Genomic DNA, 27,271 nt, shown 5'->3' with positions numbered 1-27,271 from the left:
TCTGAGGTTCTTCATATATGAAAGTGTATAATATAAAGCAGGATTGATGTAAAAAAAAAAAAAAAAAAGAAAAAAAAGAAAGAAACATCCTCCTCTGAAGCAGGAGAGTAGAATTAAGCTTGAAAACAGTTTTGTAAACTGACATGTCTGTGCTCCTTTGCAGCCTTTCAGCATGGCTGAGAGAACACTGGAGCAGGGCACGGTCAGCATCCCCATGGAGGAGACCAAACTCCCTGGCGGCACGCCTCAGGAGGCGCCCCTGCTCACCCACCTGAAGAAAGTGGAGAACCACATCACTGAGGCTCAGCGCTTCTCCCACCTCCCACGCCGCTCTGCTGTGGACCTGGAGTTCAATGAGCTCTCCTACACTATCCGAGAGGGTCCCTGGTGGAGGAGGAGAGGTACTGCAAGCTCAGTTCACATAGTAACCGTGATGGATGAGCAAGCGAGCACCACCCATGACGACCAATGGTTGGAGTGCAGAAATTTCAAGGGAGGCATTTAAAAGCTTTTGTGACATTTAAGAGAAATATTTTTCCCTTCGTGTCTCTTGCCTTGCTCTAATGTTCTGACACATGTAGCACAGCCTAGTCTCCCCACCCTCATCCCCCTACACACACACTCAGACTTCCACCATGTTGTAGCAGGCAGTGTGCCTTTAAGCTTTGCTGCACTCAGCAGAGTTTAGACATAGTAAATAATTTACACTTGCAGGTTGGCACACTGCTTGCCTCTCTTTTTCCTGTGTTGTCTGACGATAGGCGGTGGCAGTGAGTCAGGCCCACGATTGATCCGCTCATGAAATATGAACAGCATTTAAACTCACCACCCTTATTAATGATGAGACTTTGAGTCTCCAACCTTTGGTCATATCTGCTTTTCAGCTGAACCACCCTCTGTAAACTATAATGTATAGCTCCTCTGTATATTTTGCAGGGTGGGGATAGAGGACTTCAGAGGAATCCTTTATTTACATTCCCCTCATAGTATCCTTAAGAGAGGCCATGCATGATGTATTGCAGGTATTCTTGTGCTATTTTCAGTCTTGTGTAATGTGGATGTGCATTTTAAAAGCCCGGCAGAGGAGTGTTTGTTGTTCCATTGTGAAACCTGAATGTAGAGAGAGTATTCATGAGGAGGATCATGGATAGAAAGGGGAGCAGCAGGAGATTCTTGAGCAGCGGTCAATAAATCAGCTTTTATCTGTGCATTGATGCACACACTTTTCCTTTCTCATCAAAATCAACCTGTGGTTTCTGCCTTTGTCTGTGTTGTCTCTTAGGGGGGGCCCCGCCTCAGTTTATCAGGCTGACGATGTGCGAACAGGAAGTGTCTGAGCTATTACTAATTAAGCGGTGCCTTTCATGAAGAGGCTCTCTTGCTGTTTTACCCTCTTTACAATCTCACTGAACCTCCTGTTGTATACATACTGCGCCTTATAACGCCCCTCTGCCTCTCCAATTACATCTGCCACTCACAGAAAATAACAGGCCGCGCCTAACTTCATAAACACTGTGTTGCTTATGTTTGACATATGCTGTAGTTCATTCTGAGGGGCTTCTTGGTGTTTTTCTGTCATTTAACCAGCTAAGCTCAAAGCTGATTCTCTGCAGTGCCTGTCTGCCTGATCAAAGCTTTAAAACAGGTGTAATCACACACACTTTTGTAGTCAGTGATTATTCCTCCTTGAGGAAAAAAAAACACATCACTGCTACTGAATCATATGCTGAAGCTGGTAGAGGAGAAAAAGGATGACATGCAGCCCGAACCATGATCCTTGAACCCATGATGTCAGATGTGATTCCATGTTTTTTAGCCTTTGAGTCACTGAAACACTACTTATGAGTCATTTCTAAAAATGTCTGTGACAAACAGCGAGGGATTACCTGGAGAGGGCCGTGTATGATTTCACTTTGTTCCGTAAATTAAATTCACAGGATGATACTGTAAATGTAGAGTTGCTTCTTTTCTTGGTAGAACAGTAAAAAGGGGTCAGAAAGGTTAGCTGATGTATGAGCTGCCCTCTGTCTGCATTTGTTATTATAGGCTCTTCTTGGTGAGGGCAGCCATTTATCCGTGTTAGGATAAAGCTGCTGTGACCTGCTTTCATCTTGAGGGTGTTCTCCTCCCACGGGAGATAACTGGTGAAACACTATAGCTCAGCTGTGAAAGGGGAAAGACAGGAAGAGGGAGGGAGAGCATGAAGATGTTTACATGCCTGTAGGTGATTACTGCTCTGCATTTTGCTATTTACTAAGAGTTGCGTTCGTTGCACCTGTGTTGATGATTTGAGTTTGTTAGGAGGAAGAGGAGTGTTGTCATCGTACAGAGATGAAATCGCATCACATGCTCTGTGCTGCTTTTAAAACACATAATGCACATAACTCAAATTTATGACTGTGATGCAAAGTAATCCATGCTGCGTTTATCATTATTTTTGTTCAGAGTGGCAATTAAAATTTATTATTAAGGTCTCATCAGATTCTGTATGTGCAGCTCACAGTTGTGTTGATGTATAGCAGTCTTGTATTTGCTTATTTCACCTGTTTTCCAGTCAAATGTATCTTCAGACAAGGGCAAGTCAAGCAATGCACTATGTATTTGTTATATAAAGAATAGTAGCACCAGCCTGAGTTTGTTAAATGTCCTCATGAGTTAGTATAGAGGAGGAAGGCCCAGTGGCAAAAATATCATGCTTCATTTTGCTTCATTCTGTGTGTACAATTTCACAGCTTGGACAAATTCATTTAATAATGTGCCAGCAGCTTAATAGACTTGTTCCTGTCTTTGAAGCCACTTACTGTTAATCATTATTACTTGAATTTGCTTGAGCTGAGTTGAATTATGCAGTTATATGTAGTTTAAATATATGCACTTAATCATCATCATTAAATATCATGTGCACATGATTCGTTAATACAAACGAGTTATCGCTTATGATGATGGAAGGTTATGGAACAAGATAAATATAAAATGTACCAATATAAAAGAAGCACCCATAACTCATTGCATCTCAGAAAATTTAATCAAAGAGCCCATTTGTCAAAGATTTTGTGTAATGAGATTAGAATTAAATTAGAGAATTTAGATTGACTGTAGTAAAGAAGCAAATCTTAATTAAGCGTGAGGGAAAATAAACATTTGTTCAGATCATACTGCATATAAACATTTGGTTTCTGGAAACATTATATTCCAGGTGTGTGAATTAAGTTGTCATCTGTCTCAAGGCTCCAAATTGAAGCATTTGATGACCTGCACCTCAATCATGACTCATAATAATTTGTCTAGCAATTACTTTGAGATTACCTGTGAGACCAGGCTGAGAACACTGAGCGTTTACTGTCACACGCTGCTACATCAGTGTGTCTCTGTGGTGTCAGGAGTGGATGGTGAGGTTAGCTACATACTCTGTGGCTCCCATGAGACTGGGTGATCAGGATGTGCCTGCAGCCTCGCACAGATAAGACCGTTATTATGCACGACCTACAGCACCGGGTTAGATCATCAGTATGCACCACATGCCAAAGCAGGGCTGCCTCACTGACAGCAGGCTGCTCTGATGTCTGAGTGGAGACTGTCTGATGTAATAACACTACGAGGGAGGGGGGGGCACTGCCATTCGGCTACTTTACTCATAGAGTGAGGGTTTAAGGGGGCTGGCAGATCTGCTGAGACCCTAATTACACAGTTTGAGACAGGAAGAAGCATCCCTGCAGGCAGTGAATAGATGGGTGAGGCGAGGGAGACGGGTGACAACAAGGCAGGATACTTATTGTCCTTTTTAACTCTCCATATCTGGAAGCTTTCAGAATTTGTCAGTTCTAAAACTGGTTGTTTTACTGTCTCCACAGTGCTTTAAGCAGCACAAAGGTCAGGAAATGCGTCACTAAAAAACCAGAGCCATCTTCATCAGCAGGCCACACCACTACAACCATTATATATTTATTGCTGAGAATAATGCCTTTGGTTTTTCTGTTGGCGCCACTGAGTGCATTATGATATTAAATCTTTCTGTGGTCGTATTTCTTTTTTAAGGTTTTTTTTTTTTTTTGAACATTTTAATTCCTCACAGCCAATTCCAGTTGACGTTGAATTCTTTGTTCTGCCCAGATACTCCTTTTTTCTATTTTTTTTAAAATGGTGGTTGTAATCAGTGTAGCCTGGACAAGTAATATATTTTGTAATTTGATTTAGTTATAATGATTAAGATAATGTTTATATACTGTACATGACAGCACGTTTGCTGGACCTCTTAAGATCGACAGCACTGCTAGCTCTGCAGATTCAGATTTAGCAGCCTGTGACTTCCCCCAGCTGGGGTAAAATTAGGCTCTGACTACTATCTGAATAACCAACCATAGAAACACTTAAAGAACCAGCGCAGCACAGCTCAGTAAATTACAACCAGGGTTCAATGTCTCACTGTCACAAGGTTATAAAGGTGTAATAGTGAGCAGACTCATAATTGACCAAGCAGATGGACACTGACTGTAAAATTAGCACAGGAAAATGCAAACTGAATACAAAATGTAAAATGATTTCATCAGTTATTATTCTTCTCCTCACATTGCTTTCACATCTGGTTTTTGAGTGTTTTCTCTTTACAATTAATTTTTCAATTGAGTAATCTGAAACTCAATACTCTATACAAGAGTACACACAAACTAAAAATGGAATCTCATCCCTTGATAGTTTACCTGTCTCCCTGTGATGTGTGAGAGTGGTACAATGTAACGCAAATTAGCTCTTAAAATGAAACTTTTATACGCTTGCTTTTGTGCTTATATCTTTATATCTTTACTGGTCTTGCTTTTTAATGTGGTTTTACTAATTATTTCCTTCTCTTTATCTGCTTGACATTCCTTGGTGCCATAAAAATATAAGAGTACTGTCAGTAAATGTTGTTGTGGATGTTCAAAATACACCCAGGAAAGACATATTTGTTGACAATGTGAAAAACAATGTAACATAAATGTGTTTCTTGTAAATTGGCTAGAATAGTCAATATAAAGAAATAATTTATTGATACCAGTCGATCAATAATGGCTTTTTTAGACCCCCTGACATGTGTCAAAAAAGATACACACAAACTTTGGAGTTAAATGCCCGACAAACAATTTAAGACCAATAACAGCAATGTAAATAATTGGTCTTTTTCCTCATTGTCAGGTTACAAAGCCCTCCTCAAGTGTCTGTCTGGAAGATTCAACAGCAGAGAGCTGATCGGCATCATGGGGCCTTCTGGAGCCGGGAAATCCACTTTGATGAATATTCTGGCGGGGTACAGGTGAGACTAAGACCTGTATGATGTTTGTGCAGATCCCTGAACAGCTGGCGTATTTGCATAAGATCATTTTTTGACTTCATTTAGTGATTTGTGTGCACAGATAAGCCTATACCCTGCTTAGAAAATGGCTGCAGGATCAGTTAGTTTTCTGTTTGGAAACAGGGAGACGGGCATGAAGGGTCAGATCCTGGTGAACGGCCGACCGAGGGACCTGAGGACCTTCAGGAAGATGTCCTGCTACATCATGCAGGATGACATGCTGCTGCCACACCTCACTACGAGGGAGGCCATGATGGTGAGGTCATCAAAAAAATAACTCCCATTCCTCATTGATGCCAAATGTTCAGCAATCAAATAACATGCTGTGCTCTGTCTTTTAGGTTTCTGCCAATCTGAAACTGAATGAGAGCGTTCAGGTCAAAAAAGAACTTGTAAGTTTGAATATATTGATTGCACTACAATTTTACATTGATTGTTGCATTTTAGTAAAAAAAATGACCAGAATTTCAAGAAATGTATCTACATCACAACATATATCAATACTGCAATGTAGGTCATATATAATAGAAGAAGAAGAACCATATTGTCTACCCCTGTTGTCAGTTCCATACTTGCTTCCTCATGTATGACACACTTGTCTGTTTGTGTGTAAGGTGGATGAGATCTTGACCGCTCTGGGCCTTCTGGACTGCGCTCAGACACGCACTAACTCTCTCTCTGGGGGCCAGTGTAAAAGACTGGCCATCGCCCTCGAGCTGGTCAACAATCCTCCTGTCATGTTCTTTGATGAGCCCACCAGGTATGATATCACTGACCTAGTTTCCTACCTAGAGTAATTGTAATCTCAACATAAATCCAGACTGAATACTACATCTGTCTCATCTTGTTTCCCATCCTAGTGGCCTGGACAGCGCATCCTGCTTCCAGGTCGTTTCCCTCATGAAGTCTCTGGCTCAGGGAGGACGGACAATCATCTGCACCATTCATCAACCTAGTGCCAAGCTCTTTGAGATGTTTGATAAGGTATAACCTGAGTGCTTATAGTGCTGGACACTTCCAGCTTTCCATTAGCTGCTGCTCAGACCAAGGCACTACAGGTTAGCGTGATTCATTTTATCCAGCTGACGAGCAGCACCGTAGTCGATATCCCAGCCTGTTGTTTTGTCAGTTGTTCATATATTATTCAGAGACTCAGTGTGTAGGAAACTATGTTGATTACTCTGTACCCTTGTTGTTCCTCCACCAGCTGTACATCCTCAGTCAGGGTCAGTGCATATACAAGGGCACAGTCCCTTACCTCATCCCTTATCTGAAGAATCTGGGCCTCCACTGCCCGACGTATCACAATCCTGCTGACTTCAGTAAGTCCTGCGTCTCCTTGAGTACAAGTTTATGTGCGAGTATCTTTTTCTGTGTAATTGTCCTCACTTGCTTGTCCTTCATGTTCCTCCAGTCATTGAGGTGGCGTCAGGAGAGTACGGAGACTTGAATCCAGTGCTGTTTGAGGCAGTTCAGGGTGGACTGTGCTCCGAGGCGGGCAAAAAGAATTCCAGAGACAAGAGCGACCCTTCCTGTCACTCTCAGTGTCACAGTGTGAGTGATGCATGCCATTGTGTCTGTGTTATATCAACAGCAATCATAGCTTCATATCCTATAATAACAAAAAATGAAAGCTCTCCAACCACAGAGCACTTCAAATGTTCGCTTTTATTCAGCCCAAAGAATTGTTCGATGAGAGGAAATTACATTTGGTTTCATTAGATTTCTTCAGTGGTTTCTGATGGATTAACTGCATTCATTAAACAATGAGCGATCTACTCATTTACATGAAATATGCAGGCAGATATGTCAACTCTACAAAGCCACAGTGTGATAGAAATGATAAATGTTCTCCTTATTAAACAAATTTTAATAAAGTAGTCTAGATGCTCTTATTTCAAGGTGGACTCTCTTTTCACTTGAAGTCTACTGGAGACCAAAGGTGCTCTACTTATTTGAACCAATAAAGGAAAAACCCAAATTTAACGCCCACTGAATTGTGTTACATTCATAAACTGTTACCCTTCCCTGTCCACATTATTGCTCATTTTTTCCTAAACAGTTCCTCCTCTCCTCCAGTCCATTAATTTGTCTCCTCAGCCTCCTCTCGCTGTCTCCCTTTCTCAGCTTCATGAGTCGCTTTTGATAAGAGCACCATCTAGATGCTGAAACTGTAAACGTAAACCACAAGAGCTCTCTGTTAAACCACTACCCCTGCATGGTGCAGTTTTGCTTATCTACTCCTTTAAACATTTTTCACTTTAATGATTTTCTCTGTTGCCCTTTCTAACTTGATATGGGTGTTTATATGTAGGCATCAGCCAGCAACGCTAACCATAAACAAAGAGATTATAATGTTTTTCTATTCCTATATATGTCCATATCCTCATTTTCTTCTTTGGTTACATGATTTAACATAATATTGAACAGTAGAAACATTTTGCATTAACTTGTCAGCTTACATTCAAAGTGAACTTTGTCTCCTGCATCAGTCTGACACATATTGAATCACTGATAAACAGTCATGAACTCAAATAACACATATTTCTTGAATGACAAAAAATACACAGATGTTACATGAAAAACTTTCTAATTAAATAAATTCAGACTCTCCTCTACTCTTTAGACCAATTGATGATTTACTTGCAGCATGATATAAGAGAGAGGTTAATTTCCTTTTTTGATAACGTTTTTCCCTTTATCTGAGCGTAACTGACTCTTTGTCCTCACTGTCTCTCTCCACAGGAAACAGGAACCCTTGAGAAACATAGCTTTGCCACCAGTTCATTCACACAGTTCTGCATCCTCTTCAAAAGAACCTTCATCACAATATGCAGGGACACGGTAAAATAAATACTCAGCAAACTATTCCTGCTCAAACAGATTCTGACAGTAAAAACATTCAATTCTTGGTATCGATTTAGGGGTTTGATGTCTGTGTCTTTTGCAGGTGCTGACCCACCTCAGGGTGATGTCCCATCTGTGTATTGGAGTACTGATTGGCCTGCTTTATCTCAAAATCGGAAATGATGCCAGCAAGGTCTTCAATAACACTGGCTTCCTCTTCTTCTCCATGCTGTTCCTCATGTTTGCTGCCCTCATGCCCACTGTTGTAACCTGTAAGATGCTTAGTCTTTCGAGGGATTGGAAACATTTGCCTTGTTGTTTTTCTGGAAAATCTCTTAACGTTGCTGTTGTTCTACAGTTCCTCTAGAGATGTCCGTGTTCATGAGGGAACATCTCAACTACTGGTACAGCCTCAAGGCCTACTACCTGGCCAAAACCATGGCTGATGTACCATTCCAGGTAATGTTTCAATGATTTAACACGCCGTAGTTTGGACATGCATGCAGTATAGTTCAAATTACAGACACTAACAAATCTCTTTCACAGGTGCTTTGTCCAATCATGTACTGTAGTATAGTCTACTGGATGACTGAACAGCCCCCAGAGGCAGGTCGCTACCTGCTTTTCATGGCCTTGTCCACATCCACGGCCCTGGTAGCCCAGTCACTGGGTCTGCTTATAGGGGCTGCATCCACGTCCCTGCAGGTAGGCACACCTGCATACCTTAAAGCGGACATATCATGCTTTTTGTGATTTTCTGTTATTTTTATACTGTTATAATGTTGGATGTATAAACATCCAACATGGTCAAAGATCCAAAACTTGAGGTGACCGTGTATAAAAATGCTTCATGAAAGTCAAAAGCCAGGGCTTCAGCCTGTTTGGAAAGTTACCTCTACTTCCCCATCGAACTGATGTCAGATTTTTCGCACATGCCCACCAAGGGCAGTCTGTTCAGCTGTCTTTGTTGCTAAGGTTGTTCCATAGGCTATTCACATTGTCCTCTCACATTTTTCAGATCAGATTTTTGGCTTGAACATGTACGGATATGTTTGAGTAGTTGACATTTTGAGTAAAGAACAAGAAACGTATGTAGCCTCTAGAACGGCCTCCAGTCTGTTGAGGGGTAGCCTCCTGAAGCTGGCCAACCAGAACAGAGTGTATTCATCGGGAGGGGGGCCTTAAAGAGACCGGAGCTAAAATGGCCTGTTTCATTTAGAGGCTGAACTGAGGGGCTGTATAAAGGGCCAGTAGTTAAATGAGGAGATTTTTGAAGTGAGAATCATGCAAAGATTCCCAGAATAAAATAATAAAGGTATAGACCTGTAAATGTGCATGATATGTCCCCTTTAAGTATCTGCTTAGAAGATATTTCATTGAGACTTTTTTTTTTTCAATGAAATGAATTAAAATTAATTTGTTCCACAGGTGGCGACCTTTGTGGGTCCAGTCACAGCCATACCTGTGCTCCTCTTCTCTGGCTTCTTCGTTAATTTTGACACCATTCCCAAATACCTACAGTGGAGCTCTTATGTCTCATATGTCAGGTACTGTAAGCTATTCTGTTTATATGAAGAATGTTCAACCACTATTATTAGACTTTTACTAAATTTATTTTGGCCATTAGTCTTTGTGGTCATGCTATCTCTGATGTAGAATTGTCCTCTTTAAATGGGTTTATGAGATTTTGTCAAAAATGTCTGCTTTCAGGTATGGCTTTGAAGGGGTGATACTCTCTATCTATGGGATGAACCGGTCAGAGCTGGAGTGTCCGGGTCCGACGTGTAAGTTCCAAAAGCCAGAGGAGGTCCTGCAGCTGCTGGATGTGGAGGATGCAAAGCTCTATGTGGATTTCATGGTGCTGGGGGTTTTCTTCCTGGTGCTCAGACTGGCCACTTACCTGGTCCTGCGCTACAAAGTCAAGTCAGAGCGTTAGGACGTCCACAGGCAACCACTGATGGATTTAGACTCTCGTACATATCCTGGCAGTGCGAGATCATAAGCAAACATATAGCCTCTCATTCTCTGTCTCTATTTCACATACATGTACAGACATACACAAATCCAGCACATAAAATCATTGGGAAGCTGAGCTGCACCATTACCCAAACTGTACAGTACAATATTATCTTTGAAATGGTTTGTTATTCAAGAAAAAGGAAAGTTTAGACTACGGAGTGTCGTGTACCCACCTTCCCATTATTAGTTGTCCTCCAGGTGATAGTATTTCTAAGATGACCATTACTGTGTACCTGCACCATACATGAACAAAATACCCAACAAAGTTACAGAAAGCATGTTTATTTTAACCAAGAAACTGAGATGTGTACTTCTTTGTCCACTTCTGGAAAGTACACCTCTGTGTTAACGGGAAGCCATAGTTGCCATATTGGTGCAGGAGTGCCCAAGTACTTGTTGCCTCTCAATCCAATACCTAAAAAGGTAATCCAAGATCCACATTAGAAGCCCGTTAATTGATTATTGAGCAGCACCCATCACGATGTCCAGATTTCAAGATGGATTCATTCTTATTGCCATCAGGGAAAGTGGAAACTTTCAGTGCCAGAACTTTTGGCAGCCTCTTGCTCTCCTGTAGGATCATTTCATCAGGTATCCTTACTAAGACCCAGAACACGATGGCTTTTCTGTCTGGAATACATTCCTAACAAACCAACTGCAACTGGATGACTTTCCTCATTTTCCATCTCCGATGTGGATAATTTTCATGGCCATTATAGGCCAACCATTGACGGCAGTAGAACATTTAGACATGGATGAAGTGTTTGTAAAAATGTCAATGACTTGCTCCTTATTGTTTCTGCCATAAACGAGGAAGCATTCAGTGAACTGTGAAAATACTTTTGAGCAAAATGTGAAAGCAAGCATGAAAGCTGTTTCCAGCCTGATGCGGAGGGCTGTCCTAATCATACTGGTGGCTAAGAGAAAATGGTGTTTTAGGTTAAGTGCAATATCATCTACTATGGTTAAAAAAAAAAAAGTGATGTTCGTCTAATCAGTGTCACTCTTTTGACACAACTCTTTGAATTGCTTGTTTTCACTCGTTGTATGACTCTTTAGCTGCCTCCTCCCTGAGCTACAAAAGGAAATATCCTTTTCTTTCTCTCCCTCTCTTTCTCTCTGCTTTGCTGATGTCTGACAGATGTGTGTTGTCCAAAACAATGCTAGATACTTGAAATGCTGGCTGGGCAGTTTCCGTGCCTCTGAACTAGAATGATATGAGTTTCCTCTGCTTCAGTGCTCATTGTTTGCACATACACCTTATGTCAACATATTGTTCATGCTGGTTTCTCTCTCTCTGTCTATCTCTCTTGCTCTCTCTCTCTCTCACACACACACATACACACACACACACACACACACACACACACACACACACACACACACACACACACACACACATAGACACACACGCATTCACATTTCGCAATGTTTAGAAGAGCCTCTCCTTGTCACAGGGCAATGCAAATATTTTCAAATAGACTTGCTATGAAATATTTCTTACTTAAACTATGCTACTTAGTAATCCTTATTATAATGCATAAAATAATGTGAGTATATAATCAATGATTGTACAGTGGATATGTTATGCTGTAAACAAATGTACATTTGCACTTTTCAATGTATGTTTATTATTTTTTATTTATTTGTATTTAATTTTATTTTTATATATCTACGTATGTGATGAGTGCTGCTTGAAAGTATAACGGGAAAACAGCAACTGAATGTTGCATGTTCACTTTAGGAATGAAATTTATGAAATATTAAATTTCAGACAATAGCGTAATGGCTTTATTTCCTCATCCAAATGTATTTATCCTGCCATGTCTGAGGAGATGCAAATCCTCTGCTTTCTGCAGAACATTTTTAGAATACCTGGAATCAAGTGCGTCACCGGTTTAGATTAAAAAAAACAAAGAAAGAATCAGGAGTGAGATGCTAACATAGATGTGTGTGAAAGGCACGACATGGCAGAAGGGGAGGATAATGAACTACAAGAGTCAACCAAATGTATTGTTATGTAGCTTGTGGGCAGAAAATGGTGCAGCAGGGGAGGTTTGGATTCTGTCATTAATAGCAATAGCCAACATTGTGATGTTTGATTGTTATACCTCCTACTGCTGTGGCGTCAGTCAGTGTATATGTTTTATATTAAGAACTTGATTTTAGTCTTTTTGTTCTTATCTGTTTTATTATGTGCAATAACCATCCACAGGTATTGTAACTCTATGAAAATAACTTCATGAAGGAAAAATGTGAAAATGTTGTTTTTTTTTTTTCATCTTTTCATTTAAGTTGTATCTTTGTTACTTCTGTTCAGTAAAAGAGGCAAATTTGGTGTATATGTTTGATCTTAACAATTTAATTAGAGGGATGAAAGTGGAATAACACAAATGTACTGTAGCTGGGTGCTGGATAAGTTAAAGCCACTGGGCACATGTTGCCATTTTAACGTCAGACCCCGTAAAGATAATTGGTTCTTACGTTAGTGCAGGAAAATGTGTAGCATATAAGAGAAATATTACATAAAGTCAGTTTTACTGCCAACACAGCAGATATGTGTTTTAACCTTGCCCGAGTTATATCAAAACCCTGGAGTTGGTAGCAGACCTGCAGGTATGACTTCAGAAAAAGAAACAGCTTCAACCCGGGAACAAAGCAGGGATAATTAGCAGCATCGAAGTCATTAACCAGTCTGGGAAAGTCTCAGCCTGAGGTCTAAAGGCCCGTAGTACCAAAGAACAAAACAAATCATCCTTCCTCTGCTGCAAATGATGAAATATAGTTGGTGCAATTCTGAGTGAGATGATGTTGTCCAATGTTCTCATTAGATTTCTGACCAAAGAAAGCTCTCTGAAAAGGCATTCACAATACTTTTTGGAGTTATTCAAATCCCACTGGAGTTTTCTGAGAAGATCTCTTTGACTCGGATTTAATTTTCACACTCTACTTGCTTTGAAGACATCTTACTTGCCTTCTAAACTCTATTTTCAATCCTCCTAAAATTATTGTGTTTCTTGATATTTGTTTCTTGGTATCCCTTCTAGCTTGGGAAATCTATCGTTACTAACAGATATAATTTGGCTCCGGCGGAGATGCTAAATAATTTAATCTTAATCAAATGTAATCACCTGTAAACAGTATTAAGGGGCTCTGAAAGTGATAGTGTGGGGTGCAGCTGATGAGCGCATGTTCAAATCAATGAAGATCACCTCATTTACACTTTTATTTATCATGTCACTATTTCACCTCTCTGTCATAATAAGCAACCAGACTTTAGTGCACTTTATCATTGTGTGGTAAATATCAATATGCAGGCTATCCCTCAAGAAAGGTTTGTCTGTTTGAACACTAGTACAGGAATGGAAGGCTGTTATACACAGATTATTCTTTTTTTTGTCTGAAATCATTTGTTTATCATTTACAGTTTAATATATGGTTTTTCAACTCAAAAAAATGCAAGTTCTGTATACTGAACGCTGTTCTAAGGATTATAATAAAGATCATTTATAACCTTTGCCCTCGCTTGGTGAGGTAATTTGCTCAGACTGCTGTTAGTTCACATGTTTTACTTACAAGGCTTACACTTATCCACAAATCCCCAGTGAAGCCAATCGTGGTTGTGTGAAATGTTACATTTTTAAACATAACCGCGTTTACCACATTTATTCTCTGTATAAATGTGCCATGAGCAAAAGAAACATTGCTTCTACCTCTAAGGTCACATGTGTTTTTGTCTTTTTCAAGGGCGTGTTCTGCTTGAATAACTAAAATTACTCTACTTAATGTGCAACTTTCTCTCTTAAAACTGGTTTATTCTCAGACAGTGAGTGAGCTGCCATCAGTGCATATTGCTTATTATAATATATACACATTGTGGATTTGTACACACACAAGCAGGCTACATATCAGGCATTTCAACAACCTTCAGAGGCACTAAAATACACAATAATAGCTAGGCTTGTGTTTTATGTCATCTATGTCTCTCTTTATTAAAAGCAAACAGCCATAATTTCGAACAACTTTGTCAAATGTAAGCATTATTATAATGGACAAGGTTGACTGAGTACAGAAATGAGTGAGTCAAGAAGTAAAGGTATCAATTTTTTTTAAATAAGGAAAGCTGAGTGTAGGCTGAATATCATCAAGAACCAGAAAAATCAGCATGACTTTTACACTTTTTTTTTTTTACATATTTTAGAGGCCAAAGGCATCATTGCCCTGTTGATTGCGAGAGCAGTAATGCAAGAAAACATAATGCATCAGAGAGCGCGATTTAAGTGTTTCCACAAATGTGCATATGGCTTTATTCAGTGTGGTGAAGCAGTTTAGTCATAACTTACACTACATGAGACATGTTAACAAAGAAGGGATAAATATGTCTACATTGTACAAATACACTGTAAATATAAGCCAAGAGCAGGTGACAAAAGAAAAGGAACTGAGATTTTAACAAAGAGCTGGACTCATTGCCTCCATCACAGTCACACTGCCATGTTCTACACCCACAGGACCAACATATAAAAGGACAGGGAGCTAGAACGAGTCAGGATAGGAAACTAGATTTCAGACTTGTGCCTCGAGCTACTCTCATCTTTGCAAATAGAGTAGCTGAGAAAAACAATAAAAAAATAAATGAGGGTGCTGCGGCAGCAGTAATATAGGGGTCAGTGGGGAAAAATGAAACGATAAAATATCATTTATTATGAATTCACTCACAGTTTTCATGGTTGTTATTCAGACTGAGATGCCATGTGGTTAAACAAACAATAAATACACAATATATAAATCTCCATTTAGCTAATGTTATCAACCAAAGTCATGTAGGAGGACATTCTGTATAAAGCTTGTTTATTTTTTCCCTTGAGTCTAGATTAAGTTGTAGACGAGAGGGACCCCTGCTGGAAAGAATATGATTGTTCCTCAAAAATATGTTGCACAGACAAGTATAGGACTATATCAGTATTTTTTGCATGTCCTATGTATTTATATATCACGCCATCTCTCTGTGGTACTCTGTATGAGCATGAATATGTGAAAACTCATTTAATCTAGACATTATATAGCTGGTGTCTGGTTTGGTCCATAATCTGTCACAGCCAAATATGTTTTCTTTACTCATACCAGTGCTAATACATCCTGAATCCAGCTGTGAAAACGTACACAATGAAGATACTGAATGATTGATGTTAATTATTTTGAGTTAGGCAACAAAACAGTAGTTACCTTGGGTAGGTTGGTGTGTGCGCTAGCTATTCTGGTTGTTTATGACTGCTGCATAGCAATCGAATGGACTTTATTTGGTTTATAGGGCTCTGCCTCAGCACCCTGAGACAGATTGATGCATTCATTCTCCAATCAAGTGGTGGTGTAGCCGATAAAGGTGCTGCACTTGGGTCACCTTAAATTCAGCAAACTGAGAACAGGGGGGCAGTTAGGCATGCAGTTAGAAGTTGATGCATGTGCTCATAATATTGGAGTTACTGCAGGTAGCTATTGTTTCACAAGTGCTCTGTTCTCTAATGCGCTTCACTACTGGTTAGAAACCAGAGGTGATGTGATGTGTTCCTAGCTGGGCCTGAATACACAACAACATCCCAGGTCCAGCCCCTGACCGGACAGAAATGGTAGAGGACTGAGCAGGGGTTCACACTGTCTAAAACACATCAACCTGTGCTGAGTAGAAAAATGGAGGAAGAGGTACTATGTAGGCTACTAGATAGTACTCTCACTGGAGCTGCATTAAGAGATAAATGAGCCACAGAGTTTAGATATGAGGATACAGGTGGATGATGACAGACAGCACAGCCTAATGTCCTCTACTGTCAAACCACCCAATCACTGCTTGCTGAGATACAAGGGCCCACATCAAGCCAATTGGGATTTAGAGAGTGCAACACTATAATACACTATAACACTATAATACCCACAGTACTTACAAATTATACATATTTATTTAGTTTAAAATACAAAATGTGCGATACATTTCACTCATTACTGTATATTTGAACAGGCTATATATACTGTACACAACCACCTACTGTATACAAAATTACATGTTTTTTCTTACGATTTAATATTTATCTAGCACTCCTTGCACTCTTCACGTCTTTGCACAATTTGAGTCCTGTTTACAGTTCACAGAAATGGTTTCACCTGTACATAGTCATTCCTTATGTATATTTCTGAAGAATATTGTGTTGTTATTTTGTATAAGCACACTGAGAGCCACTAAACTGGAGTCAAATTCCTTGTATGCATAAACATACTTGGCCAGTGAAGATTATTCTGATTGGGATTTAGGAATGAGTGGATGTTTTGTTAATGTTTTGAACAGTGGCGTTAACCAGACAGTTAAACTGGTAAAACATGGAGTAAAGGCATGTTTAGGACTGTACTGAACAAGTTTTTAAAAAGGCTCCTTATCTTTTCCGGGTTCGTTTCCGGGTTCGTTTCCCGACTTCCGGTTCTCGGAGCTTCATCTTGCTGTTTGTGTCGTCTTTGGCGTGGACCGGCATTTTCCCACAACACCCTGCTCCTGCTCTCACAGATGACGAAAATGGCGGACAGCGCATCATCGGTAGGTCTCCAAAAAGATGTTATTTTTAATTTAGAGACATTGACTAGTTTCAGGATGTAAACTAACGCATGTTTTCGACAGGTCGAAATCGTGGAGGGCTGTCGCCTCCCGGTTCTTCGTAAAAACCAAGAACACGAGGACGAATGGCGTAAGTATTGTCCGGTTGTTTTTCCAATGCTAAGCTAGCTAATGCTAAGTGGCGAGCCTCAGCTGTTGTTAACAGACGCCTCGGCCTCCAGTTAAAACACTGTAAACAACAAAACAACACTCATAGGACACACCAAGCTGCATTATGTTAACCAGTGTTGTTTTAATGCTCTTCAGACACAATGTTTTGACACTAACTAGCCAACTCGCAAAGACATTTTTATAAAAAATACATTTTATTGGGATAAACCAGGGGAAATCCATCTGACATCAGGCTGAGGTTTACGAATGTGAAACTGGATGTTTAAAGCTCAGCAGCTGTTTGGATGGAGACAGTGTGGCTCATTTTAAGGGTCAAGTATGACAAAAAGTGGTGGTCGACCCTGCTTATTTTGACAGGTAAGACGTTTCACTCAGTTTAAAAAAGTTATTGCTCAGCTTCACAGAACTCATCGTGACAGTACGTTACTACTACTATGACATCTCAGCAAAAATACACATTGTTGACATTTGTATCTTCACATCCAAATGGGTTTAGTGGTTCTTAAACTTTTTGGATCAAGTCAGAATCAGAGTCATCTTTATCGGCCAAGTATGTTTATGCATATAAGGAATTTAACTCTGGTTTAGTGGCTCTCAGTGTGCTTACACAAGAAAACAAGACGACAACCATCAGAAATATACACAAGGAATGACTATACACAGGTGAAACCGTTTCTGTGAACTGTAAACAGGATATAAATAGTGCTAAGAAGTGAAGCATGCAAGGAGTGATGAGATAAATATTGAATGGTGAGAAAAATAGTGACATGTTACTTTACATGCACATAGTAGGTGGTTATGCACAGTATATACAGCCTGTTCAAATATACACTAATAAATGCAATGTATTGCGCGTTTGGTGCGTTAGACTAAAATATATATTTATATATATATATAGTATATATCATTTATAGGTGCAGTGGGTATTATAGTGTCATTATTGTGACCCACTAAATCAAAGAAAAACAACTATTCTCTAGCCCTTGGCATGAGCTGCATATGTCTGAGAAATGAGAAGAGTGATGTCTCCTTGATTTTTTTTTTTCTCTTTTTTTGAATAGTTTTTAGACACCTTAGTTGATTTACCTACCCGGTCTCACAACAAAAATGGCAAAAAAAAAAAAAAAAGAAAAATGTGTAGCTGATATTCAGCATGTATGTTTTTTGCCTGTAGTTTCTTTTTATCATCACACGTAGAGATGAAATGATACAATGATTAATCAGTTAGTCAATCAAAAGGAATTTAATTGGTAATTTCATCAGAAATGCCAAACATTCATGGCTCTGGGCTCTCTCATGTGAGAATTTGCAATTTGGTGTTAAATCTGTAATATTTTATTGGCAATCAATCATAATGATTTTGTTAATTTGAGTAAGATTTCAGTGCAAGTTTTAATTGGACTTTTCCGCTTTTCTTACAGCTTTGGCAGAAATTCTAAGTGTGAAGGAAGTGTCTTCGAGAAAGCTCTTCTATGTTCACTATATTGACTGTGAGTATGATTTGTGTCACTGCTTGTTTGTATTTCTTGGACATAACTGTTAAAGGCTCTTTTGTAGGCTGAAATGTATTATACAGAAACATCACAGAAAACGTGTTCCTGTTTGTGTAAAATTTACTTGTGTTAAAAGTCAACAAGCGTCTGGATGAGTGGGTCACAGCGGACAGGCTGGACATGAAAAAGCTCCAGTTTCCTAAGAAAGAAGCTAAAACACCCACCAAGAATGGTCTTCCGGGCTCCCGTCCCAGTTCTCCAGAGAGAGAAGTGGTAAGTGTGTATATACTACACCACCAAATGTTTATCTCAGACACTCAAACAGTGACACAACATGCTCAGAGTTTTGTTTTGTTTTGTTTTGTTTTTGTATTCATACTTATTTCGGATTCCAATGACTGCCATAGAAACTGTTAATGTTTAATGTTGTGTTAATCATGAAAGATATTAGTTAGACTGTATGCACAATGAATACCTGAGTATTAACCTGAGGGTTAACATGAATGTCAGTTAACCCCCTTCCTTCTCTTCCTTTCTGTTCAATTCAGAGGAAGAGTCTAGATCTCAACGTACAATCTGCCACAGCTCCCTCCAGAGGCAAAACCCTCCCCACACCGGTACAACTTGAATTTACCCATTCTAGAGAGCCATGACTGAGACCTTGTTTACTCCTGGTGTTAACATGCGTCTTGTGTGTTCATGTAGCTATCAGGTCATGCTGAACTGCATGGAAATCCAGATATAAACAACCAAGATACAAAAAAGGAAGACGATCCAGTCGTGCAGATCACATCCAAATGTTTGACAGGTGTATGCTCTGGTCTTGTAAAGCCACATTTCCTCTTCAAATCTCTCAAGGTACCTGGCATGCTCTGTCTATGTTGTAATCTCTCATATAGTGCTGAAAATGGATTGTTCTATGATTCACACCATCTGCATCAAATTAAATGTTTTAAATCACAAATCACATGCACTGAAGACGCTTACTTCAATGGCACATCAGGGAATGAAAGTGAAAAGTTTTTGATGTATTCCAACTGGCATTTCAGGAGAGTAAAAACTTTGAATTATGTCTTACTCCTGATGACACATTTTTAGTTTTAAGATTAAACCCAATGCAGTTACAGTTGATCTGTGTCTGTCGCATTTTAATACCAGGTTTAAATCGGGTATAATTTGCAATGGACTAGTAAATATGCTTAATTTAATATGCTGTGGTCATTAAACAGACACAGTCTCAGCTCATATCAGTGGACTAACTGCAGGTCTTACACCCATGATTTGAAATAGAACAGGAATACCCATCATTTAGTCTTTACATTGGTTTGTATCTTGCTAAATTGAGCACACACACCTCTGGTCTAACTGGAATCAAAAAATCTTGTTTGTAAACTAAAATTATCATTCAGTTAAATGTTTGGTTTGTCTGTGCTGATTTTAAGCCACATATGTAACACCATTTGTTCGCTGCAGAAGAGGAAAGTAGAGCCCGTTCCCTTGGCGACTCAGGTACCCCCGGCCACCCCCGTGCCCTCCCTGCCAAGTTCAGCTGAAGCCTCTCAGGCATCTGTTTTCCCTGCTGTCAGAGAGACCAACAACACCTTCAAGTCCCGCGAAGACCATGAGCAGCTCTCCTCCCTCACAACAGTAAAACAAATCTTCTGGGATTTTTAAATGTTTGAGTTGAAGGTTTTATTCATTAGTTAATGCATAACTCCTTATTTCTGTATAACAATAGAACGGCACTGCCCGACGACTCGTCCCCTCCCAGCCCGGGAGGAAGAGGAAAGCTAATTGTGGGGCCACAGATGAGGTATGTAAACTTGAATGTATTTAATCTTTTACAGTCCACAGTCAACTTATTATTTTCCTATTTCAAATTTATATCTTATGTGAGTCTCTGCATGTTTTCATTTTGTAGATACATGATTATATCCTCTTAATTTTGAGCACTGCAACTAAAAAATACATACTAAAATTACATATTTGAGATTCATTGTGTTCTGATATACTTTATGAAACTGCATTAATACGGGCTATATCTGTGGTGGTTTTTGCTTTTAATTTTGGTACAGATGAGGATATATAAACATAGTTTTGTGAGTAAGGTGACTTTAAACCTGCAGTGCGGAACTTTTACATATAAATGAATGTCTGTTACATTCAAGCCTTTGCCAAACGAGGTCACACAATGCTGATTAAGCCTGTCACTGTCAGATACATTTCTCTGTATTTGTATTTCACAGTATATCAGAGTTTTTAATTTGATGTTGGGTTTGACATTCGTGCATGCTCAATGGGCAGAGCATATGCACTAGAGACTTCCACTGGCTGAGCTGGCTAACTTTCAGTTAGCTCTCTGCTAACTTGAATGAGGATAAAATCATTTGATCGTGCAGCTTTTCTAGACTTTCCAAATGTTATCGGACCAAATGGATCAAATTCTGAAAGTGAAGCTCAAAACAATTTATCCACTATTTTACAGCTGCAACAGTAGTGATGGAGTAGGTTTCAGCAGAGCCTATGACCTACGCATGTAGACAGTGTTTTTGTTATTACTCTCACTGCCAGAAGGGGGAGACAAAAGACCCGCATTCCAGCTTTAAGGTGAAGACTACCGTGCACCAAATTTAAATGATTTATTCACTCCGCCACAGAAACTACAAGTATATGAGTATGCTGACAAAACTATGCTAATTATCACTTTCAGTTTGTTTATAATGTGTTTGCAGATTATGTTTGTCATGGTGTTTAAAGTCCCTGTTGTTTGCTGTTATTTGCTGCCAAACTGAACACATATTTTGTTAGGATCTTGCTTAAATTTCAGACTAACAAAAATTTACATGATAATTTATGACATATAGCAGCAGCCAGTATTAGGGACAAAATGTTGATTCTGCTTTCATACGTTTTCACTTATCATTCACTTTTGGAGTATCTATTTTTTTGTCTTGTGTGCTTCATTAAGTTGAGTTGGTTTATGTTGGTCTGCTATTTCCTTTTTGTTGTGCAAATTAATTGCTGCAACTGCACTAATCACTTTGAAAAGGAAGAGTATTTATTTATATGTTGACATGAGTCATTTGAGTATTATGCCAAAAAGATCTATGACTAAATTATCATTGTATGGGGATCCTACAGTTGTTAAAGTGTTAACAATCTCTGACAAAATAATCTGAAATGTATGACCTTTTGTTTTTGAGATGTTGGTGGAGTAACTCGGCAGAAGAACTGATTGTAACTTGGTTCGTTTTGATTAGATACACATGATGAGGCAGTTACTGTATACATACTGAAGAAAGATTGAATGTTTTTACTAAATGAGGCAGAAAAATGATCAAATTTAGCAAGTCAGACCTCCGCTGGGTTTCTGAGTTGTTTCTATTTATTCCTTCAGGCTACTCACATGAGCCGCTCAGCTATTGTATGGAGTTTAGAAAACTGCAGCAGCTGTCCTCCCACGTTCTTATATCACCTCTGATGAAAGAGGCCAATGGGTTCTTGAAATAAGTTAACAAAACAGTCTGTCAAACCTCCATGAAATAATTGGCCTAATATTTGTGTTTGCTCTTTTCCAAAATCTCTTTTAATTCTAGCATCACTTATACCGATGATTGCCAGTATCGCTGGCCAGCTACTGATAAACCCACCCTGGAATGTACTAAAACGACAAATGTTACACTGAAGTTCAATATTGCTTTCAATCTGCCCCCTTTAATCAAACTGTTCAGCGTAAATACAAATCATTTTATTCCCCTCTTTAGTTTCCAAAAGCCCGTGTTTTTGTGTCTCTTTCTGCTAGATGATAAAGGTTTTGCAGTATAACAAGCCTCAAAGTGCCAGTGTCTTTCTACCACCACCAGAGGTCTGTTTTATTTCCTATTATTGCCAATTGATTGTGTGTTGCTGTCCAAATTCAGCTGTGCCTTAGTGGGTCCAATAGAACGGAGGTGTTGTTTACCTCAGACCCAAGTTTAGTCCTTCTGGTAACATGTACAACCACTGTGATTATACACATATACAGAAATCTAAATGTGTTAAACATTTTAAAACTACATTTGATCAAGCAGCTTTTTGTTTTAATAAAAAAAATGTAAGTACTTGAAAATAACTGCAGCAGAAGTGCACTGAAACCAGACAAACGATGCTCATGTCTAACGTCCACATTGTTTGCCACCAGGATTCCCAGGACAGTTCGGATGGCATCCCGTCTGCACCCCGCATGACGGGCAGTCTGGTGTCCGACCGCAGCCATGACGACATCGTCACCCGAATGAAAAACATAGAGTGTATAGAGCTAGGACGTCACAGATTGAAGCCCTGGTACTTCTCACCGTACCCACAGGAACTCACCACACTGCCCATTCTCTACCTCTGCGAATTCTGCCTCAAGTACCTCAAAAGTCTCAAGTGTCTGCAGAGGCATTTGGTGAGAATCTCTTTGAAACATCATCAATATGTCACCATCTTAAGCCTTCAATCTATTGCTGCTCAGCTTGTTGCTAATTGCTCTCCCGTCTCTCATCTCTGACAGACAAAATGTAATCTGAGACATCCTCCAGGCAACGAGATCTACCGCAAAGGAACCATCTCATTCTTTGAGATTGACGGCAGGAAAAACAAAGTTAGTGATTGTATTTATATCTCTCTCCTTTCAACATTGTGTACAACATTTGTTATTCTCGTTTTTGATGTATGTCTGTCATATTTTTTACAGACTTATTCCCAGAACCTGTGTTTACTTGCTAAGTGTTTCCTGGACCACAAAACCTTGTATTACGACACAGACCCTTTCCTCTTCTATGTGATGACGGAGTACGACTCTAAAGGCTTCCACATAGTGGGCTACTTCTCCAAGGTACACAAATTATGCAAAGCATTTTAAATAACTGGTAGAGTGTGTTATGTGTAACAGCTTAGAAACAGTCTTCTATCTAATAAAAGGATTCCAAAATGAAATGTAACTTTTATTTTCTGTTTATAGGAAAAAGAGTCGACTGAAGATTATAACGTAGCCTGCATCCTGACTTTGCCTCCGTACCAGCGGAGAGGATATGGCAAACTGCTCATTGAGTTCAGTAAGTGAAGATTTAAAAACGGTTCAGTAAATATCTGTGTATCTGAATTCTTCTTCATGTTCTGTGTTCACCTCACATGTGAAAATCATCATTTGTCAGGTTACGAGCTGTCCAAAGTCGAAGGGAAGACAGGCACACCTGAGAAGCCGCTTTCTGACCTCGGTCTTTTGTCCTATCGCTCCTACTGGTCCCAGACCATCTTGGAAATTCTTATGGACCTTAAACCCGACAATGGAGAGAGACCGCAGATCACCATCAAGTATGTGACTGTTGGCATTTTGTCTCAACTTTTCATTTTAATGTTTGAATCATTTTAATGTTTGGTTCCCTTTTTCATTTGACTTTTTTTTTCTTTTCCACCTCCAGTGAGATCAGTGAGATCACAAGTGTAAAGAAAGAAGACGTCATTTCGACACTTCAGTACCTCAACCTAATCAACTATTACAAGGTGAGAGACCAACACTCCTCATCATCGTCATCCTTAACCCTGCCCTTTCTGATTGCACCTTCATGTGCAACATGGTGGTTTATCTCAACAAGTCAGCTGTTTAAATTGTGGTTAGACATCCCACTCTGCCTCACAATGCGGACTTTATTTACCACTGCACTTGGCGTAAAACAACACTAGAAGTCGGAGACAGAACAGTGACCCTCTACACCTTTGCCATTGGTCTTTACTCAAAGTTTCATTAAACTGTTGGCTTCTGAAAGGCCAAGACTGGATGCCAAAAAATGTCCCATCATCTGTTTTGACTCTTTAGGTCACATTTGGGAGTTAAACTGTTTCTAAAAGTGGAGAGAGTTGCAATATCCAAAGCAGAAGATGCAGAAATTTGTCTGACAGGACTTAGTTGTTGTTTGTGTAAAAATGATGAAAGTGATAAAATATTTTAAAAACTGATGAAATGAGCGATATTTGACACCAAGTCTGGACAGCTCATATATATTTCGTCCAGTCAGTGTCCACTTATTTTCCCCCAAAATGTAAAAAGGATGCTGTAGAAGCCGTGAAAGGATTATTTTTTCTAATATTTTGACTTTGTCTTCCGTCTTGAATCTAGGGTCAATACATCTTGACTCTTTCAGAGGACATTGTGGACGGGCATGAAAGAGCGATGCAGAAGAGACACTTGCGCATAGATCCAAAATGCCTTCACTTCACACCTAAGGACTGGAGCAAGAGGGGCAAGTGGTAAAGCCGCAGCCTGGTTCACTGAACGCTCTCCCCAACGAACCTGAAGAAAACAGTGGATCAGATCAAGGTGTTCGTCAAGCGGTCTCACCGAGAGCCTCGATACAGAAACCTTTTTGAACGCGGGACGTCTCTTCAGATAAAAAACAGTGAACATAAATTGTCACTTGAGATGCATATGCTTTTTATTGTGAATATTCATTATATATTGTGAACTTAAACAACGGTCAAACTTGGGGACAAAGACTGGTGAACAGTGACGCCGCCAAAAAATACAACACACCCTCTGCTGTGTAAAAGATCCTGTTTATGACTGAGACAGTGTGTTTTAAAGTGGGACATGGTGTTTGTGTAATAGTGTAAATGAAAGCCTTAAATGGCAAACATACTGGCCACCTCATGAAGGTGAGACAGTAAGGTTATTGATGATAATTTGATTTCTACAGTGAATCGCTTCATCTGTTGATGTCCACATAATGTAAAGCCCACAAAGTGGATTTCTTTTTCTTAAATGCAGCAATGAAAGATTTTTATTTTATTATTTTGGGCCAACACAAACATGTGTTTTGGTTTTTTTAATCTGCCTCATAAAGAAGTAGAGTTAAAATGTTGTCATCAATATTTATGTATCCCAAAGTTCTGTTTATCAATGTAGTTCAACAAAATTCCTTGTTTGACTCCAGAAACATCACTTCAGCTCCTCATACTGGTGATGTCAAGGAAACCTTAGTTGATGGAAAATGTCCTCATTAAACATTCAGACAACTAATATCTGAGCAGCACTCCAACATTTAGTTAGCACTTTTACCTTGAATAGTGATTTTATACAAAGTGTGCAGGCTTCAATACATTTTTCAAATGCCTCTGACTGCGTACAAACGTTTTTATTAAACAGAATGTGCATACAGGGAAAAAGTACAAGGAATTACAATTCAGATCTGTTTCGGGAGTAAGATACCTGCTCATTTAAATTCTCATCTCAACACACAGATGGTAATTTTCATTCTCTTTGAGTGCCTGAATCTTTGCCCTTTCTTCTCCAGTGGCTCAGCTAACAGAGAGAGCAGAACTGTACTGGTAGTTCCTGCTGTAGGCTTCCGGTTGTTTTCACTGTCAACTACGTAATTCAATATGACTCACTTGTAATAATAGATCCAAATTAAGAACCGCCAGAACAGTTTGGATTCATACAAAAATACAAAACTGGACATCCAGACCCGCAGTTAAAACGTTGCTTTTAAGAACCAACAGTCAATTCATCTTTTACAGTAGCAGTCCCTCTTTTCATTTCACTATATTTAAATAGTAATAAATAGTATTTATGCTTGATCATGCTGGTAAACTTTTCTTTTTTTTCCTCAGATAATGTCCTGTCAGGATCATCTGTACACATTGTGCACTGAGACAAATCAACTCCCCGGTTAAACATATGTTCCCTGTAACTGTACATAACTGAACCTGATTGTAAAGAAAAAATGCTTTGAAGACAGAAGCCATGTTGAACTCTTAGAGTAATGTAAATTTTGTGTACAGTTGTCTTTAGTTCTTTTTTTTTTTCATAATGTAAACTAACTGCACAATATTAATAGGAACAGAAAAAAGAGTGATCTTACTTTCAATTTGTGTTTTATGTTTACATGTCGCAAAGGCCGTTGAATTTACTCTGTTGAAATGATTCAGTATATCTTTAAGTGAAACACAGTTGAGAGTATGATTTGAACGTTTGATATGAAACGCTTGTTGAATTGATAAAAAAATCTTAAAAACCTTGAAAGTGTCTTTCAATGTGAATATATTGCCTTTTCGTCTTCGCTATGCTGTGTGTTCATTGACAGAGAGGCTTCAGAATCAGGTTAAACAAAGCTTAATGTGTTTTTTATATAATTAAAACATGGTAATTAATAGATGTGTAGGCTTTGTAAAAGTTAAATCCGTTTATAGGCTTTTAAAATAAATGAAAGAAGTCAGTGCAATACAATTAACATGCAATATGGACACCAGTCATGTATTACAATAACATGCTGTATAGTAGCCACCAGGGGGCAGCATTATGAGTCTCCACCCCCCTCTGTGTGCAAAATTGCATTACAAAAGTTCAAACCGCAGGCTAAAATTAGGCAAGAGAGAGGGTTGCCTGCTGAAAGGGAAATGTAATAGTGCAACCTGACCATTGTAATTGTATTACAGCTGGAGGGACTGAGTCAATTTGGACAACAAATGGGCACCTGGAGTGTATTAAATTTCTCTACCCATGTTACAGGTAGAACTATTAAACAACTGTAAAAATAACTGTAATAATATGATCCTAAAGTGAGCAAGTAGCCTAAAGTTATAGGTGCAACATAACTGTAGTTTTCCTTCATGACTGCTGCTGACACAGATAGGTTTGATAAGAGATGACCTGCGTTACACCATAAATCACATAAACTAGCTTTTGTGTGAATCTGCCTGATGCTTTTTCCATTTCTGCAAGTCAGGTTTCAATCATCCCTCCACTGTGAGATTTAGTTGTGCTGCAGCTCTCGTGAAGCCTCTCCCAACATCACA

General features: G+C 39.2%; 2 protein-coding genes across 3 annotated transcripts; both read left to right on the top strand.

Annotated features, from left to right (window-relative positions):
- The first annotated feature begins 172 nt into the window (after positions 1-172).
- On the top strand, positions 173-11,125 carry abcg4a (ATP-binding cassette, sub-family G (WHITE), member 4a). The gene is made up of 14 exons (XM_042431330.1): positions 173-401; positions 5,170-5,287; positions 5,450-5,582; positions 5,668-5,718; positions 5,941-6,086; positions 6,187-6,310; positions 6,534-6,648; positions 6,741-6,880; positions 8,072-8,170; positions 8,277-8,445; positions 8,532-8,632; positions 8,720-8,878; positions 9,602-9,720; positions 9,884-11,125. Exons 1-14 carry the CDS (start codon positions 173-175, stop codon positions 10,107-10,109), a joined length of 1,929 nt encoding a protein of 642 aa, XP_042287264.1. The 3' UTR covers positions 10,110-11,125.
- A 5,539-nt stretch (positions 11,126-16,664) lies between these two features.
- On the top strand, positions 16,665-26,498 carry LOC121910636 (histone acetyltransferase KAT5). 2 transcript variants are annotated; one of them, XM_042431895.1, is made up of 16 exons: positions 16,665-16,772; positions 16,854-16,920; positions 18,383-18,451; positions 18,591-18,727; positions 19,003-19,071; positions 19,160-19,312; positions 19,928-20,101; positions 20,193-20,267; positions 22,257-22,319; positions 22,635-22,883; positions 22,989-23,078; positions 23,172-23,312; positions 23,439-23,532; positions 23,632-23,791; positions 23,899-23,980; positions 24,594-26,498. In XM_042431895.1, exons 1-16 carry the CDS (start codon positions 16,743-16,745, stop codon positions 24,726-24,728), a joined length of 1,788 nt encoding a protein of 595 aa, XP_042287829.1. In that variant the 5' UTR covers positions 16,665-16,742; the 3' UTR covers positions 24,729-26,498. The 2 variants fall into 2 exon arrangements, with proteins under 2 accessions (XP_042287829.1, XP_042287830.1); XM_042431896.1 differs by lacking the exon at positions 19,160-19,312.
- Positions 26,499-27,271: the final 773 nt, after the last annotated feature.

The sequence above is a fragment of the Thunnus maccoyii genome, chromosome 13 (genome assembly GCF_910596095.1).
Source record: "Thunnus maccoyii chromosome 13, fThuMac1.1, whole genome shotgun sequence".
NCBI classification, from domain to species: domain Eukaryota; kingdom Metazoa; phylum Chordata; class Actinopteri; order Scombriformes; family Scombridae; genus Thunnus; species Thunnus maccoyii.
Note: the sequence above shows the minus strand (reverse complement) of the source record. Positions and strands in the feature narration are given on the sequence as shown.

Bases quoted from the DNA above. Each gene is read 5' to 3' on its own strand.
- LOC121910636 (XM_042431895.1), top strand. From the start codon at position 16,743: ATGACGAAAATGGCGGACAGCGCATCATCG. The intron at 16,921-18,382 runs GTAAGTATTGTC...CTTTTCTTACAG, and splicing joins AGAACACGAGGACGAATGGC to CTTTGGCAGAAATTCTAAGT. The intron at 18,728-19,002 runs GTAAGTGTGTAT...TGTTCAATTCAG, and splicing joins GTTCTCCAGAGAGAGAAGTG to AGGAAGAGTCTAGATCTCAA.
- abcg4a (XM_042431330.1), top strand. From the start codon at position 173: ATGGCTGAGAGAACACTGGAGCAGGGCACGGTCAGCATCCCCATGGAG. The intron at 5,583-5,667 runs GTGAGGTCATCA...TCTGTCTTTTAG, and splicing joins CTACGAGGGAGGCCATGATG to GTTTCTGCCAATCTGAAACT. The intron at 5,719-5,940 runs GTAAGTTTGAAT...TTTGTGTGTAAG, and splicing joins TTCAGGTCAAAAAAGAACTT to GTGGATGAGATCTTGACCGC.